The sequence below is a fragment of the Hippocampus zosterae genome, chromosome 8 (genome assembly GCF_025434085.1).
Source record: "Hippocampus zosterae strain Florida chromosome 8, ASM2543408v3, whole genome shotgun sequence".
NCBI classification, from domain to species: Eukaryota; Metazoa; Chordata; class Actinopteri; order Syngnathiformes; family Syngnathidae; genus Hippocampus; species Hippocampus zosterae.
This window is the reverse complement of record NC_067458.1, coordinates 17822970-17838777: the sequence shown is the minus strand read 5'-3', so window position 1 is coordinate 17838777 and position 15808 is coordinate 17822970. Positions and strand designations below refer to the sequence as shown.

The 15808-nt window shown below is 46.3% G+C and overlaps 1 protein-coding gene across 3 annotated transcripts in view; it reads left to right on the top strand.

Annotated features, from left to right (window-relative positions):
* Positions 1-15808, top strand: part of ssbp4 (single stranded DNA binding protein 4) — a 97406-nt gene that overhangs the window by 22131 nt on the left and 59467 nt on the right. For 2 of the 3 annotated variants that reach the window (XM_052074829.1, XM_052074830.1), the window contains exon 4: positions 7386-7470. In XM_052074829.1, the coding sequence (XP_051930789.1) occupies positions 7386-7470 (85 nt within the window). Of the gene's footprint in view, positions 1-7385; positions 7471-15500; positions 15552-15808 lie in introns of those variants that run through there. The other variant, XM_052074831.1, reaches the window with a different exon arrangement.

The following is a 15808-nucleotide window of genomic DNA, read 5'->3' as shown; positions in this document are numbered from 1 at the left end:
CGTGTATATTAAAGCTGTAGGTGTATCCGATAATCAAAAATGAGTCCTAAATTGGCACCAGAATGAAAAAAAAATGGGTAAAAGATGAACATACCCGTGTAACAGAAATATTTACAAACCTGATGAAGTTTTACATCCCGGTCTGGCTAGCTTTACTCGCTGCCTGCTAGCTAGGTCACAAGCCAAAGTGGCAGACAGGATTATGGTGCAGACTTGCCAAGCTGTATGCGTCTGCCTTTGTTTAGTTGCCTTATTATCGTGGTAAAACCCCATTGTAACTGTTGGCTTTGTCAGGCCACGGTTAATTGCAAATAATTATCGTGATGGCATTTAATTTCAGTAATTGTCTTCTTCTGGATGTCTGGATGCTAAGCCATCTTCCTGATCTTTTGCCGATGTGTTGGTGTTACGTTTTTTTTCCCCACTCCACAGCTTTGTTGCCGCTTTCAATGAAATGAAAGATGATCCATTTATGTTTGCATCACCTTGAAAAGACAGCAGAAATGGTCTCCCCCTCCACGCAGTTCAAATAACATCGCTTTACACGACTTACTATCGAAATAAGATTACGAAGATTGGCTCATTAGATCGGAATGATTAGATAATTGGATAGAACTTGTACAAGGAAGGATTCCTTATCAAATGGCTGATGGTAATTAACTACAAATGTTGATGTAACAGATAATCTTGATCTGCGTGAAGGAAATAAAATACGCCTCACACGTGTTCATGGCGTCTGTGTGAGACCTCAAGGCCTGCCACACATCGAGCATCGTTTCAAATACAGTATCAGGTCGGTTCCTTTTAGGCACTCCTAAATCCAATCTTCTTCAAGCTCAGCACCTGAAATTGTAGTTTTCTCCAAATCCAATATACATCCCTCTTTGTGTCTCCTTCAAACATACAGAGAAGGATGCATTCAAGTCGACAAAGTACAAATAATACCAAGAGAATGAAAGTGTCAGATGATACAGAGAGACTGACAAGGAGATTCCTCAGGTCAGCTGTTCAAATGGCAATCTATATCAGACTTCAGAATCCGGGAGATGGCAGATCACCATGCACCTGAAAATCCCCCCCAACGTGCTATTTGTTTATTTTGTTTTGTTTTGTCACAAACTTGAACCTCCGCGTCCCTTTTCATTTCCCGCGAGAGCTGATTGGATTTGTGATGGTCGTGCCTCCCTCGGTGCCCCGTGCCGCGTCTCCGCCGCAGCGGCAATCTCTTTAACACCAACATAGAGATATGATAATGTACACTGACTTTATTGTCATGTGGGACACGCACGCGTGCACACACACACACACACACACACACACACACACACACACACACACACACACACACACACACACACACACACACACACACACACACAGAGCATATGTGTTCGTCTCGCTTTGTCTTAGAGGGCACCCTTGTGCTTGCAGAGAGCCTCAGGCCACCAACTCTTTGCTTTCATCTATAAATACTCTTAACACTTCTATTTTAGTTCAGATTGTCACACGTCTGAGAGGTTGTAGCTAAAGGTTGAAAAGCTTCTTTTTTTAATGCTTTTTTTATTTTAGGAACTTTGATTTTGGCACCTTTTTTATTCAAATTGCCCTTAACTAACACACCATCAAAATGACTGGAAAGAAGCAGTGTTCAGAAATCCAGGGAAACGTTTGAGGTGGAATATAATCTCTTCGGGGAAGCTACTTGAACATCGATTTCTTCAAATTTTTAGACGGAACCAATTCCGGAGACAAATTGTGGCCATCACGAAACCCCAATTAACTTCACGGGGAAAATGTTAAAGAGGACACACTGCCGCCATCAAATGTGAAAATAAACAACCAATTACTATCCGTCAAATCAAATTTGTCATACTGTTTCTACGAGCTAGCCATCCATCCATCCATCCATCCATCCATCCATCATCTACCGCTTATCCGGGGCCGGGTCGCGGGGGCAACAGCTTTAGCAGGGAAGCCCAGACTTCCCTCTCCCTAGCTACTTCTTCCAGCTCTCCCTGGGGGATCCCGAGGCGTTCCCAGGCCAGCTGGGTGACATAGTCTCTCCAGCGTGTCCTGGGTCTTCCTCTGGGTCTCCTCCCGGTGGGACATGACCGGAACACCTCACCGGGGAGGCGCTCAGGAGGCATCCGAATCAGATGCCCAAGCCACCTCATCTGGCTCCTCTCGATGTGGAGGAGAAGCGGCTCGACTCTGAGCCCCTCCCGGATGACTGAGCTTCTCACCTTATCTCTAAGGGAGAGCCCGGACACCCTGCGAAGAAAACTCATTTCAGCCGCTTGTATCCGTGATCTCGTTCTTTCGGTCACGACCCATAGCTCGTGACCATAGATGAGGGTTGGGACGTAGATCGACCGGTAAATTGAGAGCTTCGCCTTTTGGCTCAGCTCCTTCTTCACCACGACAGACCGATACAACGTCCGCATCACAGCAGACGCTGCACCGATCCGTCTGTCGATCTCCCGCTCCCTCCTACCCCCACTCGTGAACAAGACCCCAAGATACTTGAACTCCTCCACTTGGGGTAAGATCTCCTCCCCGACCCGGAGGGGGCACTCCACCCTTTTCCGACTGAGGACCATGGTTTCAGATTTGGAGGTGCTGATTTTCATCCCAACCGCTTCACACTCGGCTGCGAAACGCTCCAGTGAGAGTTGGAGAGCCCCGTTTGAAGGAGCCAACAGCACCACATCATCTGCAAAAAGCAGGGATGAAATACTGAGGCCCCCAAAACGGACCCCCTCAACGCTTCGGCTGCGCCTAGAAATTCTGTCCATAAAGGTTATGAACAGAATCGGCGACAAAGGGCAGCCTTGGCGGAGTCCTACCTCCACTGGAAACGATTCCGACTTACTGCCGGCAATGCGAACCAAACTCTGACATCGGTGGTATAGTGACCGAACAGCCCGTATCAGGGGGTTCGGTACCCCATACCCACGAAGCACCCCCCACAGAACTCCCCGAGGGACACGGTCAAACGCCTTCTCCAAGTCCACAAAACACATGTAGACTGGTTGGGCGAATTCCCACATACCCTCAAGGACCCTGCTAAGGGTGTAGAGCTGGTCCACTGTTCCACGGCCGGGACGAAAACCACACTGCTCCTCCTCAATCTGAGGCTCGACTTCCTGACGGACCCTCCTCTCCAGCACCCCTGAATAGACCTTACCAGGGAGGCTGAGGAGTGTGATCCCTCTGTAGTTGGAACACACCCTCCGGTCCCCCTTTTTAAAAAGAGGGACTACCACCCCGGTCTGCCAATCCAGAGGCACTCTCCCTGTTGTCCACGCGATGTTGCAGAGGCGTGTCAACCAGGACAGCCCCACAACATCCAGAGCCTTGAGGAACTCCGGGCGGATCTCATCCACCCCTGGGGCCTTGCCACCGAGGAGCTTTTTAACCACATCGGTGACTTCAACCACAGAGATAGGAGAGCCCACCTCAGAGTCCCCGGGCTCTGCTTCCTCCAAGGAAGGCGTGTTGGTGGAGTTGAGGAGGTCTTCGAAGTACTCTGCCCACCGGTTCACAACGTCCCGAGTCGAAGTCAGCAGCGCCCCATCCCCACTGTACACAGTGTTAGTGATGCACTGCTTCCCCCTCCTGAGACGTCGGATGGTGGACCAGAATTTCCTCGAAGCCGTCCGGAAGTCGGCTTCCATGGCCTCACCGAACTCTTCCCACGCTCGGGTTTTTGCCTCGGCGACCACCGAAGCCGCGGCCCGCTTGGCCAATCGATACCCGTCAGCTGCCTCTGGGGTCCCACAGGCCATAAAGGCTCGATAGGACTCCTTCTTCAGCTTGACGGCATCCCTCACTGCTGGTGTCCACCAGCGAGTACGGGGGTTGCCGCCACGACAGGCACCAACCACCTTACGGCCACAACTCAGATTGGCCGCCTCAACAATAGAGGCACGGAACACGGTCCACTCGGGCTCAATGTCCCCCGCCTCCCCCGGAACATGGGAAAAGCTCTGTCGGAGGTGGGAGTTGAAACTCCTTCTGACAGGGGATTCCGCCAGACGCTCCCAACAAACCCTCACTATACGTTTGGGTCTGCCAGGACGGACCGGCATCTTCCCCCACCATCGGAGCCTACTCACCACCAGGTGGTGATCAGTTGACAGCTCCGCCCCTCTCTTCACCCGAGTGTCCAGAACATGCGGCCGCAAATCCGATGATACAACTACAAAGTCGATCATCGAACTGCGACCTAGGGTGTCCTGGTGCCAAGTGCACATATGGACACCCTTATGTTTGAACAAGGTGTTCGTTATGGACAATCCGTGACGAGCACAGAAGTCCAATAACAAAACACCACTCGGGTTCAGATCGGGGGGGCCGTTCCTCCCAATCACGCCCCTCCAGGTCTCACTGTCATTGCCCACGTGAGCATTGAAGTCCCCCAGCAGAACAAGGGAGTCCCCAGCAGGAGTACTCTCCAGCACACCCTCCAAGGACTCCAAAAAGGGTGGGTATGCTGAGCTGCTGTTTGGTGCATATGCACAAACAACAGTCAGGACCCGTCCCCCCACCCGCAGGCGGAGGGAGGCAACCCTCTCGTCTACCGGTGTGAACCCCAATGTACAGGCACTGAGCCGGGGGGCAATGAGTATGCCCACACCTGCTCTGCGCCTCTCACCGTGAGCAACTCCAGAGTGGAAGAGAGTCCAACCCCTCTCGAGAGAACTGGTACCAGAACCCAGGCTGTGTGTGGAGGCAAGTCCGACTATATCCAGTCGGAAATTCTCTGCCTCACACACCAGCTCGGGCTCCTTCCCTGCCAGAGAGGTGACATTCCATGTCCCAAGAGCTAGCTTCTGCAGCCGAGGATCGGACCGCCAGGGTCCCCGCCTTCGGCTGCCGCCCAGCTCACATTGCACCCGACCCCTTTGGCCCCTCTCATGGGTGGTGAGCCCATGGGAAGGGGGACCCACGTTGCCTCTTCGGGCTGTGCCCGGCCGGGCCCCATGGGTGTAGGCCCGGCCACCAGGCGCTTGCCAACGAGCCCCACCTCCAGGCCTGGCTCCAGAGGGGGGCCCCGGTGACCCGCGTCCGGGCAAGGGAAACCTTGGTCCATATATTTTGTTCATCATAAGGGGTCTTTGAGCCGTGCTTTGTCTGGCCCCTCACCTAGAACCTGTTTGCCATGGGTGACCCTGTCAGGGGCATAAAGCCCCAGACAACTTAGCTTCTAGGATCATTGGGACACACAAACCCCTCCACCACGGTAAGGTGACGACTCACGGAGGGGACGAGCTAGCCATTATTTTTGAATTGCACATTGTTTAACGAAAACAATTTGCATAGATTTACCTTGGAAATGTCGGTTTGGTTCATGCTAACAAACAATGCAAAGCACCATTTGCAGGCTAATGATTAGCATCAAAGTCACGGTGTAGTAACGCTTTGAAGCGACAGATATATAAACACAAATGATTAAACAGCACATGTGGACAGTTGATATAAAAATACGTGGTCAATCCAAGATGCTCATGTTCTTAGTATATGTATATCTTTTTGCAAGAGTAAGTTCTAAAAAGGATTTCAAAATGGCTGACAATGATTAAGTGTACCGTAATCTCAGTTCTGTCGAAGCCTCTTGCTGGCCTGTTCTGTTTTCTGTACACAATTTATTTCAAAAAAAATATTTTTTTTTGGTGCAGCACAACCAATTTCCCCACCTCAAGAGTTGAACATTGAAAATCAATTGGACAAGAATGAAACCAACTGAGCAGGTATTTGATCTTGGTGTAGTAATTAAGGGCCCGTAAGAGCAGGACCCCTCTTGGCCCCCTCAGAGACTTTTGGGATTGGTGCTAATAAACGTAATATCGCTCTGGCTGATTGGGCACTAAGTAACACGAGTGCAGCTGATTGGTCGATATTGCCGGTTGTAAAGGGCAGGAAGGGTGGGACATTTGGTCACCCATTTCTGCTTCCTGTCTGGGGACTTTATCTGATTAATTCTTGAGGGTTTTTTTCCCCACGTTTAGTTGGAACATCAATTACATTTTCAAGACAGTTTTCTTTTTTTTATTGTATCCAACTATTAGGATCACAGGTGAGCTTGAGGTACTTTGGGCAAGAGGTACTACCTGCATTGGTGGTCAGCCAATCACAGTGCACACATAAAGATCAAAAAGCAATCACATTGACGTCCAATGAAGCTAAAATATGTTTCTGGAATGTGAGAGGATGTCAGAGTAACTGGAGATAACCGACGCCACCACGGACAGGGTGAACATGCAAACGTCACACGGAAAGGCCGGGGCAGAGAACACAGAACCTGAGAACTGTGAGGCAAATGCGCTAACCACTAGGACATTGCTAGCCAATTTTATTTATGGATGTATTTCTCTAAATCTAACCTGATTCATTTAGAAAGAAAAAAATTCGTTCTGTCAAAGCCAATTTTTCTTGTGCCCATTGCAAAAATATCAAGTCAAGTCTGTTGACGAACTTCTCGGGACTCAGTATTTTGAGACCAAATCCAAATCGAACTACATTTGAATACTTTCCGATACCAGTACCGAGTACCAATCCATTCTTTTGAATCACAACATCTTGTTATCGTTGACGTCTTTTCCTTAACGTCGTCTCGATAACTCACGGCAGCTATGCGGTGTCTCAGTCTGAGCGTGACGGGGCATCACTTAAAGGAGTTCACGAATGTGTATTCATTACAAAATAAAGTGAGTAAAAAAAATAAATAAATACAAGAGTACTTCTGGAATACACCACACGTTAGAAAATGGTGTCGGAACAACTGAAGTGATCCCACCCTGGCTTGCATCGCTTTACACGTGTTACCACATTAGCTTCGATCACAGTTTTGAAATTCACTTAAACGCTACATCCGAAGGCTTTCTCGCTCCCCGGTGTGTAGAGGAATTGTTTATTTTCAGCTTTTACGTCTTATCTTCGCCCATTGCCATTTTATTAAGTGCATGATACAATATCTGCAGAGCCTCTCGGATCCGTTCTGCTCGTACTTCAACGCGTGTCTGTTTGCATGAAGGGAACATGAAACTCTGATTGCACTTAATAAATAAGCCTAAGAAGACACTGACAAGCGCGTCCCAGTGCGGCGGATGATCGTCTTTTATTTTGGCTGCTATATTAATCTCTGCTTTTTATGTGCATGCAACAAAAAGGTACACTGGAGCGTGAACCTGTCCCACTTTGTTTGGTTGTCAAAGTGACACACAAAAGGGGGGCGTGGGGAGTAACACAAAGCCTCGATGAATCACAGCGTTATTGTCACAACGCTTTCTAGTCTATCTGCGCACTTGTCTCTATTAGATGACATAAAGCACATATGAGCATGTTTTTCAATGTTGAACATCCCTCTTTTCCTGTGTGCCTAGCGTATTCTGGGATCTGTACTGCGCCGCCCCGGACCGGAGGGAGACATGCGAACATTCCAGCGAGGCCAAGGCCTTCCACGATTATGTGAGTCAACCAAAAAACATTGTATCAAACCTGTCACTCACCAGAGTTGGGTGGTGGGGGTCTCTTATGCCAATGTGAGGTGTTAAAATCTGCTTTTCTGTGGTTATGCTGCTGGTTTCTGTTTTGGGGAGAAATCTGCCTGGGAATGCTGTGTTTTTATTTCACGGGGAAGCCTGGAGACGTCCAGCTTTGAATAATTGAGTGTGTTCGTGCCAGTGTATCATTTTTCACATGATTAGGTATCACTCTCTGCGGTTAGCCAAAAGTGCATACAGATCAACATTTGACAATAAGCCATAATGCAAATGCTAATTCCAGGATTCCTCTTGAAATTGCAGTTTTTGATGAATAGATCCTCGTTTTCGGGGGTCTCAACATTGCCCTTTGCAACAAATATCGTCAAGAAAGGCCTGAAAAGTCACCGATTTTAGCAAGCGTATGTATCCTTGTTAAAACTCATATTGTGGAAAGCTAGGGGAAAAAAAATTACCCTCCAACATTAGTTTCAATAATCGACATCAAATTTGGTTGGCATGTCTATCATGAAAAGACACGTGAAGGATCCTCACCTGAAATTAAACAAGTCATCAGCTATTTTGGGAAATTTTCGAGCTGGAACTTTGACAAACTTCTACTGTGGAGTCCAAATGAGCACAAATTGGAAGTAGGTATCCTACACAGACATGAGCCCAAAGGCGGGTAACCTGGACAAAAAAACCCCACAAAAACAAAAACAAAGAAAGTCCGTTCTGCGCCTGCTTTCTCGAAACGTAAATGCGCGGCTTTGCTAATTCATACACAGGCACATATACAATTCTAAGTGTATTATTGTTAATTACAATAAATATACTCGACAGAACATATTCTTTTTTTTGTGCTGCTTAGCAACGGTCGCGGCCAGCAGAATCTGGCTGTGCATGACGTTGAAGTCGGATGGTCATTTCAAGAATTTGTTCTGAAGAGGGTGTGAGGAATTTTAGTCAAATCGACCTTCTGAAGTAAGTTTCATTGAGCAACAAGAAATTTGGGAGGTGTTTGTATCATGAGTAGACCCACAAAAACGCCTCAAGAATCCATGTCAGAAAACACACAGGAGTTTTGTTATTATGGTTTGAAGTGTCTAATTCTTTTCCGAAATCCGAGTTTTTGTCATAGCTTGTGGTCTGAGCATGAGAGCAAAAATGTTTGCAGACAAAATTGAAATAATTTGTCAAAATCCTCCGCCGATACAGTTCTGTCATGCGTTTCGGGTAACCACAGTCGCTCAGACGCGTTACCTCTGCACTTCCTCAAATGATGACCCCTCAACTCTCGGCTCTGAGAGGAAACGTCGTCCCCTGATGAAAGGTCACGCCGCGGCCAGTCTTATTTATTGGTCCACGAAAGGTCAAGGCACATAAAGGTTGATCACACAAGAACATTAGCACTCGGACACACACAATGCATTTGCACATAAAGTATGTTTAAAAGGCTTTGCTAACGCTGGCTGTAGGGGACGGTGGTGGGTGGGGGTTTGGGGGTGGTCTGGGCAATAAAAGGTCGGGGACTCTGGCCCCCTCGACCTTATCATCTTCTGAAGAGTTGAGATGGTCAATCCAGTCGCACTTGCACACACACGACCCACATTTCCTGCGCAGCTGTCTGATCAAATCGAGTACGTGTGACTTTCTTTGTGGTTCGAGCTCATTGTATTGCCCCGAAGACCTTTTCACTCCCTTTAAAAGGCATCTGCACTTTAATTTGATCGGAGCTCTATCCTATATAATCGACCACACGATTGACCCCAGATAAAATGCATGTACTTACATGTCAGCATTATTCCAGCATGAACAACATTTCCTTGACTGTGGGGCAGGGGGAAAATCAAGCATTATTGATCGTTTTAAACAAGTACAGTATATTATATTTAAAATGACAAGGGAGAATCTTTCGATTTGAAAAATAATGTTGTAAGAGCTGTCAACACTGATCTCACCGGCATTCTGGATGACCTTAACCTAAATAATTTGTATCAGGAAGATATAATAGTGTGTAATTGGGATTGCTTGACGACCAGTTCATAGTGTATCTTGCTCCAACTCACTCATAATCCGTATGAGGAGAAGCACGATATAAAGTGGATGGATGTATTTTATTTCCTTATTTTTTTGAGAGAAACACTATAGGGCAGTGGTCTGGAGGGAACGTGCTCAACATGGATGGAAATTATGTTACGACAGAGTTTGGTATGAACAATTAGTCATGGATGAGTGGAAAGAAATCATCCAAAATCGTCTAGAAAGTCAACCTCGCATTTTCTTCTATTTTTTCCTCCCTGTTGATGTAAATGTAATGGTCAGGTGTCCAATACTTTTGTAATGGCGTGGCTCTATTTGTTGTTTCAGCATTATAATTGAACCAAATCACTCATACGCCACAATTGGTAAGATGATTAGCATTAGCTCACTAGTTGTCAGTCCATGTAAATGAGGCTGCTGAGTGGGTTGGCTGCTCCCTTTACCTGAAACAGATTACGGCTTCTATTTTTAGCCTTCACCTTCCATTCAAGTGCTTTGAGCCCACTGGCAGTCAAACCCTTGCATGACACTTGACAACCCAACATATTACGTTTGCTGTGCATGTCATGTATGTGTGTGTGTGTGTGTAGGCGCCAGCTGACACGTTTTTGTGTGTGTGTGCACGTGTTGGACCACCATAAGATTAATTACATGGTTAATTAAACCTAGTAGTTAATTAAGTCTGACAAGTGTGTCTAATGAATCTTAATGCCATATAATTTGCTCCACCTTTCTCCAGTGGTAGGCCAGCTGGATACCTGCACGTCAACGCTTAAATGACGGCTGAGTTGGTCAAACTTGAACGTCCGCGGGCCTTACAGAGGTGTTTTTGAAAGCCGGCAGTGCATTAGAGCTGAAATGTGGACGTACGCCGCTGCGGCTATTGGAATAAATGGGAGTCTAGAGCAGTTCAAGGATGCGGGCAATGATGCTTGAGCTTTGACCTGACTGAAGGTGAGGAAGTCAGTTGAGGAGTGAGCTGGCTGACTGAGTTGGCTGGAAGAGTAAGAACTAGTTGCTGACATTCAGTTTATTCGCACTGATCCATCTCCGAGGTTGGAAATGAGCCTGCACCTCAGGGCTGCACATTCAACTATGTAGTTTCTAGCAAATTCTTGAACCTTGAACCCAAGCGTCAGTCCACAGTGGAATCTACGGATGCTGTACCGTGACGCCAGTCGTCTTTCAAAGCAACATTTTCCACTGAGCTCAATTATACTATTTGAAATATGCAAGCGTCAGTCTGGGGTGTACCATACCTCTCACCCGTAGTCAGTTGGGATAGGCTCCAGCGCACCCTAATGTGGACAAAAACTGTAGAAAATTGATGGATGGATATATGGTGTTAATAATGACCTCTTAAAACCTGAGGAGGGCTAATAATCTCAAGTTGGAATCAACTGCGTATGTCACAATCCAAACCCAGTCAGGTTACTTGATTTGGAGTATTGTTTAATACCTACTCCGAACCTATTTCTTTACCTAAATACGTAGCTGGCTACATAGCTAGCTGGCTACCTAACTGCTTATCTATCTATCTATCTATCTATCTATCTATCTATCTATCTATCTATCTATCTATCTATCTATCTATCTATCTATCTATCTATCTATCTATCTATCTATCTATCTATCTATCATCTATCTATCATCTATCTATCATCTATCTATCATCTATCTATCATCTATCTATCATCTATCTATCTATCTATCTATCTATCTATCTATCTATCTATCTATCTATCTATCTATCTATCTATCTATCTATCTATCTATCTATCTATCTATCTATCTATCTATCTATCTATCTATCTATCTACATATCTATCTAGTCAAAAATTAAGTCACAGTGGGCTTTCTTTTCATTGAAGGTAAGTGTTTTAATGTGTCATATATGCTAACCTGCTACTTATTGAAATCTGAGGATACTGCTCAACTCGCAGTTTGGCCATACTGTTCTCTCCGGTGGTCTGTGCGGTGAGTATCTTTCGGCTTTCCTGTACCGTCAGTAGTCTCACGATTTTTCTTTCTTTATGACTCACTGTTTCTCTTTTTCTTTGAGTCGTGGATGATACAAGCTTTGGGCACAAACGCACAAAATGCTGCATGAACTCAGTTAATAATAAATAAAAAAATTGATTATGTTTTTCGGCTGATCAATAGATATTGGAAAATTACGTGATCAGACAGAATTGACCGTATTGAGACAACTCAAATATCCACTACTAATGTATTACACTTGACATTTTGGTCATGGATATTGGAGCGAACCAATCTCCAGCTAGCTCGGGAAGCTAATGTGGCAGTCGGCTTCATCCCATCCGAACGGAAATTCACCAGAGCAAGCTGGTCAGATAATAGTGTCCTGAGTCTTGGTGAAGAAGTATGTGGCTCACTGCCCAAAGTTATACTTGTATGCCCTGTTCCATAATCTAATACAGTACTGTACTTGGTTCTTCTTCTTCTGTGACTACTGTTGCAAAAAAGGCCAAAAAGTGAATCATTTGATAGTGTCTGAAATGAGGTCTTGTGAGTTGCACTTAGTTCACTGTAATGGCAGTGCCACACCAAAAGAAATTGTTCAATTTAGGTTGCACATGTCAGTAAACCGCACAGACCAAGAAGCATGCACAGACTACCGCGGCCGTTGCCGTTTGTGCGACGCAGAAGGAGAACTGTCAGGGTCGATGCCGTTTGAGTCCCTGGGGTGACAAGGGGTCTGTCTGTCTCTGATTAACTCGGGGCTCGCCGGCCCCCACGGACTGAGTGGCCCGATCAAGCCTCACTTGCGGCCCCTTGCTGATAACAGCCCTCTTGCCCCCTCCCTCCTCACCCGCCACCCCCCTGCATGGCAAAGTGAAAAACAACGCAACTCCCAGGAGGAGTCACGCGCGCGCACTCCGCCCGGCACATGCGGAAGATTCATCAAGATTGTTTGGAGACGGGCAGAACAGTGTGGGAGAGTGGATACCACTTCAGCCTTACAGTTCTGAGATTTGGGTTCGAATCTCATCTCCGGTATTCCAAAGTGGGACAGGCTCTAGCTTATTGAAACTGAACTGGAACACTATTGAAAATGAAGCAGTAGTGCTTTATGGGGCTGTTATCAATGTTAAAAAAAAAGCTATGTGCGGCATAGGTGACATTTAGTCATTGTGTTCTGGAATTTATTTGGTTGCTTGGCAACAGCGTTTTGGCTCTATTTTGCCGTTTTGGAAAGCATATCTTGCTCGACTGTGCCCTACCAGACCCCTTTGACGTTTTGGACCCTCCAGTTTGGAAAGATAATGGAATACGAAGTGCTAATCCTCAGATTTGGGGATGGGTTGACAGTTAATCCAGGGGAATGTGCTGGGATTGGAGGCCTGGCCGCGCTCCCGGAACCCCTGGAAAGTCCTTGTGTTGTCATGCTGTAACAATGTAGCCACGATGGTATGCAAATGACAACGCACACACAAAGTATGCACAGTATTGTTTTCACAAAGAGCTTCAAGGAGGCATACTGCCCCCCCACCACACACACACACACACAATTTTAAACTGTTCCAATGTGTTTGGCAGTTAGCCAGTTGCAACATTGCTGATTTAAAACAACCACCAAATAAGCAAAGTCCACCTCATGCAAACAAACAATGCAGAACAACAAAGATGGGGAAAATATTTGTCTTTTGGGAAGCTGCAATTTATTTATTCATTTACAAGGGGAAAGATGATTTCAGTTTTGGCTTTAAGAGCCTGCTCATGGAATAAAATTCAACGTGTTTCTCAAGGCATCACTGTACCTTTCTTCAAGTGGCCTCTCTTGTTGTATCAAGTACCGTTGTCTTTCCATCAATCTGCCTTCTTGTTCGTTTTTAATCACCATCACTTTCCCAGAAGAGAACAGACTCATCTTTTGTGCTCATCTTTTCCGGAATCCTTCAAAATCACTTTGATTACGGCAACGTGGACACGGATGATTAAAAGACATCGAAGGGCGAAACCATTTACGCTCACCTTAACGCAGAGGGAAGAATCTGACGCTCGCTTATAATGACGGGACAAACCGTCTTTCCGGGAGCGCCGCGCTTGTTGTCTTGTTGTCGCAGACGTTTCGCTCAGGCTCAGCCAGGGGTCGCGACCCTGAACATCTGCGTTCCGTGCCCATCCGAGGTCGGGGCCCCGCGGATGCGGCGCCGACTTTTACGCCGTAAATGCGTCACTGACACGGTGGCGCGGAGAACTGTCATGAGAAGGGGTGAGGTGCAAGGTCATAATCTAATATGAGCGTCCAGAAATAGACGCTTAAGACCTTGTTCGCATTTGTGGAATGTAATCCTGAAGTCATAATCTATTAAACCATCAGGAAGAAATATTGGATTTTTTTTTTTCATGGTCCACGTGTGAAGTGTGATTCGCTTTTAAGCCGAGTGTGTGGCAAAGTTAATCGAAACGCTACACAGAATGTGGGATAGTATTATTAGCACTGTGGCTAATGCTAACACAAAGTGGCTTGTTTGGTTTTCGTTGAAATTTTCTTTGTCAGTGAGGAGGAAGTTATTATTTTAACGAGAATGGAGAGTCCTGATCAATATTAGCTCATTCACTCAACGTTTACAGTGTTAGAACTGCAATTTGACGTCAATGTTTGACAAGCGCATTATTCGATGGCGAAGCGAAGAGGGTCTTGTCTAGCTCGTCTGTGAAATGCAGGCAAATGACTGAAGGATCCCAGTAGATGACAGCATTCCTTTTCCGAATAAGCTTATTTTCTCCACTTTTTGGTCAGAAACTGGCATTTTTGGGTTGAATATCCAACCTTGTGTTCTACTGCTGAAGTGGGAAAAAAAGGCTAAAAAAAGTCAGGCTTTTTTTTTTGCCGGTGAAAGAGGAGAGTCTATTTTTTTTGTATTTGTACTGTAGGTTCGGTGCTTGTATCGTTAGCGAACGTAATGTTCTGTTGAAAGTACATCATATTCCAAATGCTCAAGAACACAAGCAACAGAGATGAAATTTGACTTGCAGTGAGTCATTTAATATTGGAGAATATACATCAGGTTCCCGTTCCCATGTCATTCTTTGTGATCAAATATTTACACAGATTTTTTGATTGTTTTTAACGCATTGGAATAATCGCTCAAAAACAAACATACACCGAAATTTTATATACGTACCGGTACTTATACATATTTTTTATTTATATATATATAATCTTTCGCCCTACCCACACCACTGACAATTCAATTGAAACCAAGCTCCAATTATTTTTACAGAACAAAATGAAATCATAACCGTCTTCCATTCTGTTTAACCGACAGCCCGAATGTCAAATTGTCAAGGAGTGGTGCCATAGGAGAGGTCTTCGTGTGTGTCAATCAGCTCCCCGCAGCTCATGTCATGTTAGAACGGGCTCAACTTCGCATCGCCGATGCCAAGCTGTTCGTTCTTCTTTATGTCCCACGTCGGCTACGCCGAGCAATACACCAGCGCTTGTTAAGATGAAAAACTATAACGATGATGGGACGGCTGGAGGTGCGCACTGGGCTGTTGCCAGGGGACGTTTTGGGAGGGTCAAACATTTGTCAGGCTGTACCACGGTAACAGGTGGCACAGGGGGAGGAGCCGCACTCTGTAAACAAGCTTGATGGCCTGGCCTTTGTGTGTTTGTGCCTGCACGTTTTCCAGGTTGCTGCTCCAGGTGCGGCGTGCTCAGGTCTCGCGTCTCTTTCTTTGTCCCTTTTTTTTTGGGGGGGGGTGGCAGAATTTACTCATCCATTCCTTTTTCCTGCTTCCATTGCTCACCTCCAGCAACGCGTCCCCCCTCCCCCACGCTGCTCTGCCTTTTCTTTCGTCTCTCTTCTGCGCTCCCTCCCCTCCGCACCATCATCCCGCCAACACCCCCCGCCTGCCCGCCTGCCTCCCCTCTCACAAGAGATTGATTGGGTAATCTGGCTGGGTGCCAGCAGTGCCCGCTTTCTTGCTCGGGGGAAGGAGAGAAGCGGGGGCGACATGACGACATGCTGGAATAATAATAACATCCATAATGTAAGCAGAGTAGCTTTTTTTTTCTCTCTTTGGATGGCGGGCTGAGGGAGTGGAAGAGAGAAGGAGTAGAGGAATGGAGTTGGCAGAGCGATATCTTTTTCTTCTTGGCCGTTGTTGCTTTAAGTGCTGCCTACACACCGTTTTCCATCACCTTTCAAGTTTCCCTCCCCCTCCCATACATCCTCGGTATGTCCCATGCAGGCCTTTTTCTCTTTGTGGTTTATCGCTGTCCCTTTTAAGGCCAGGCGGCATCCTAC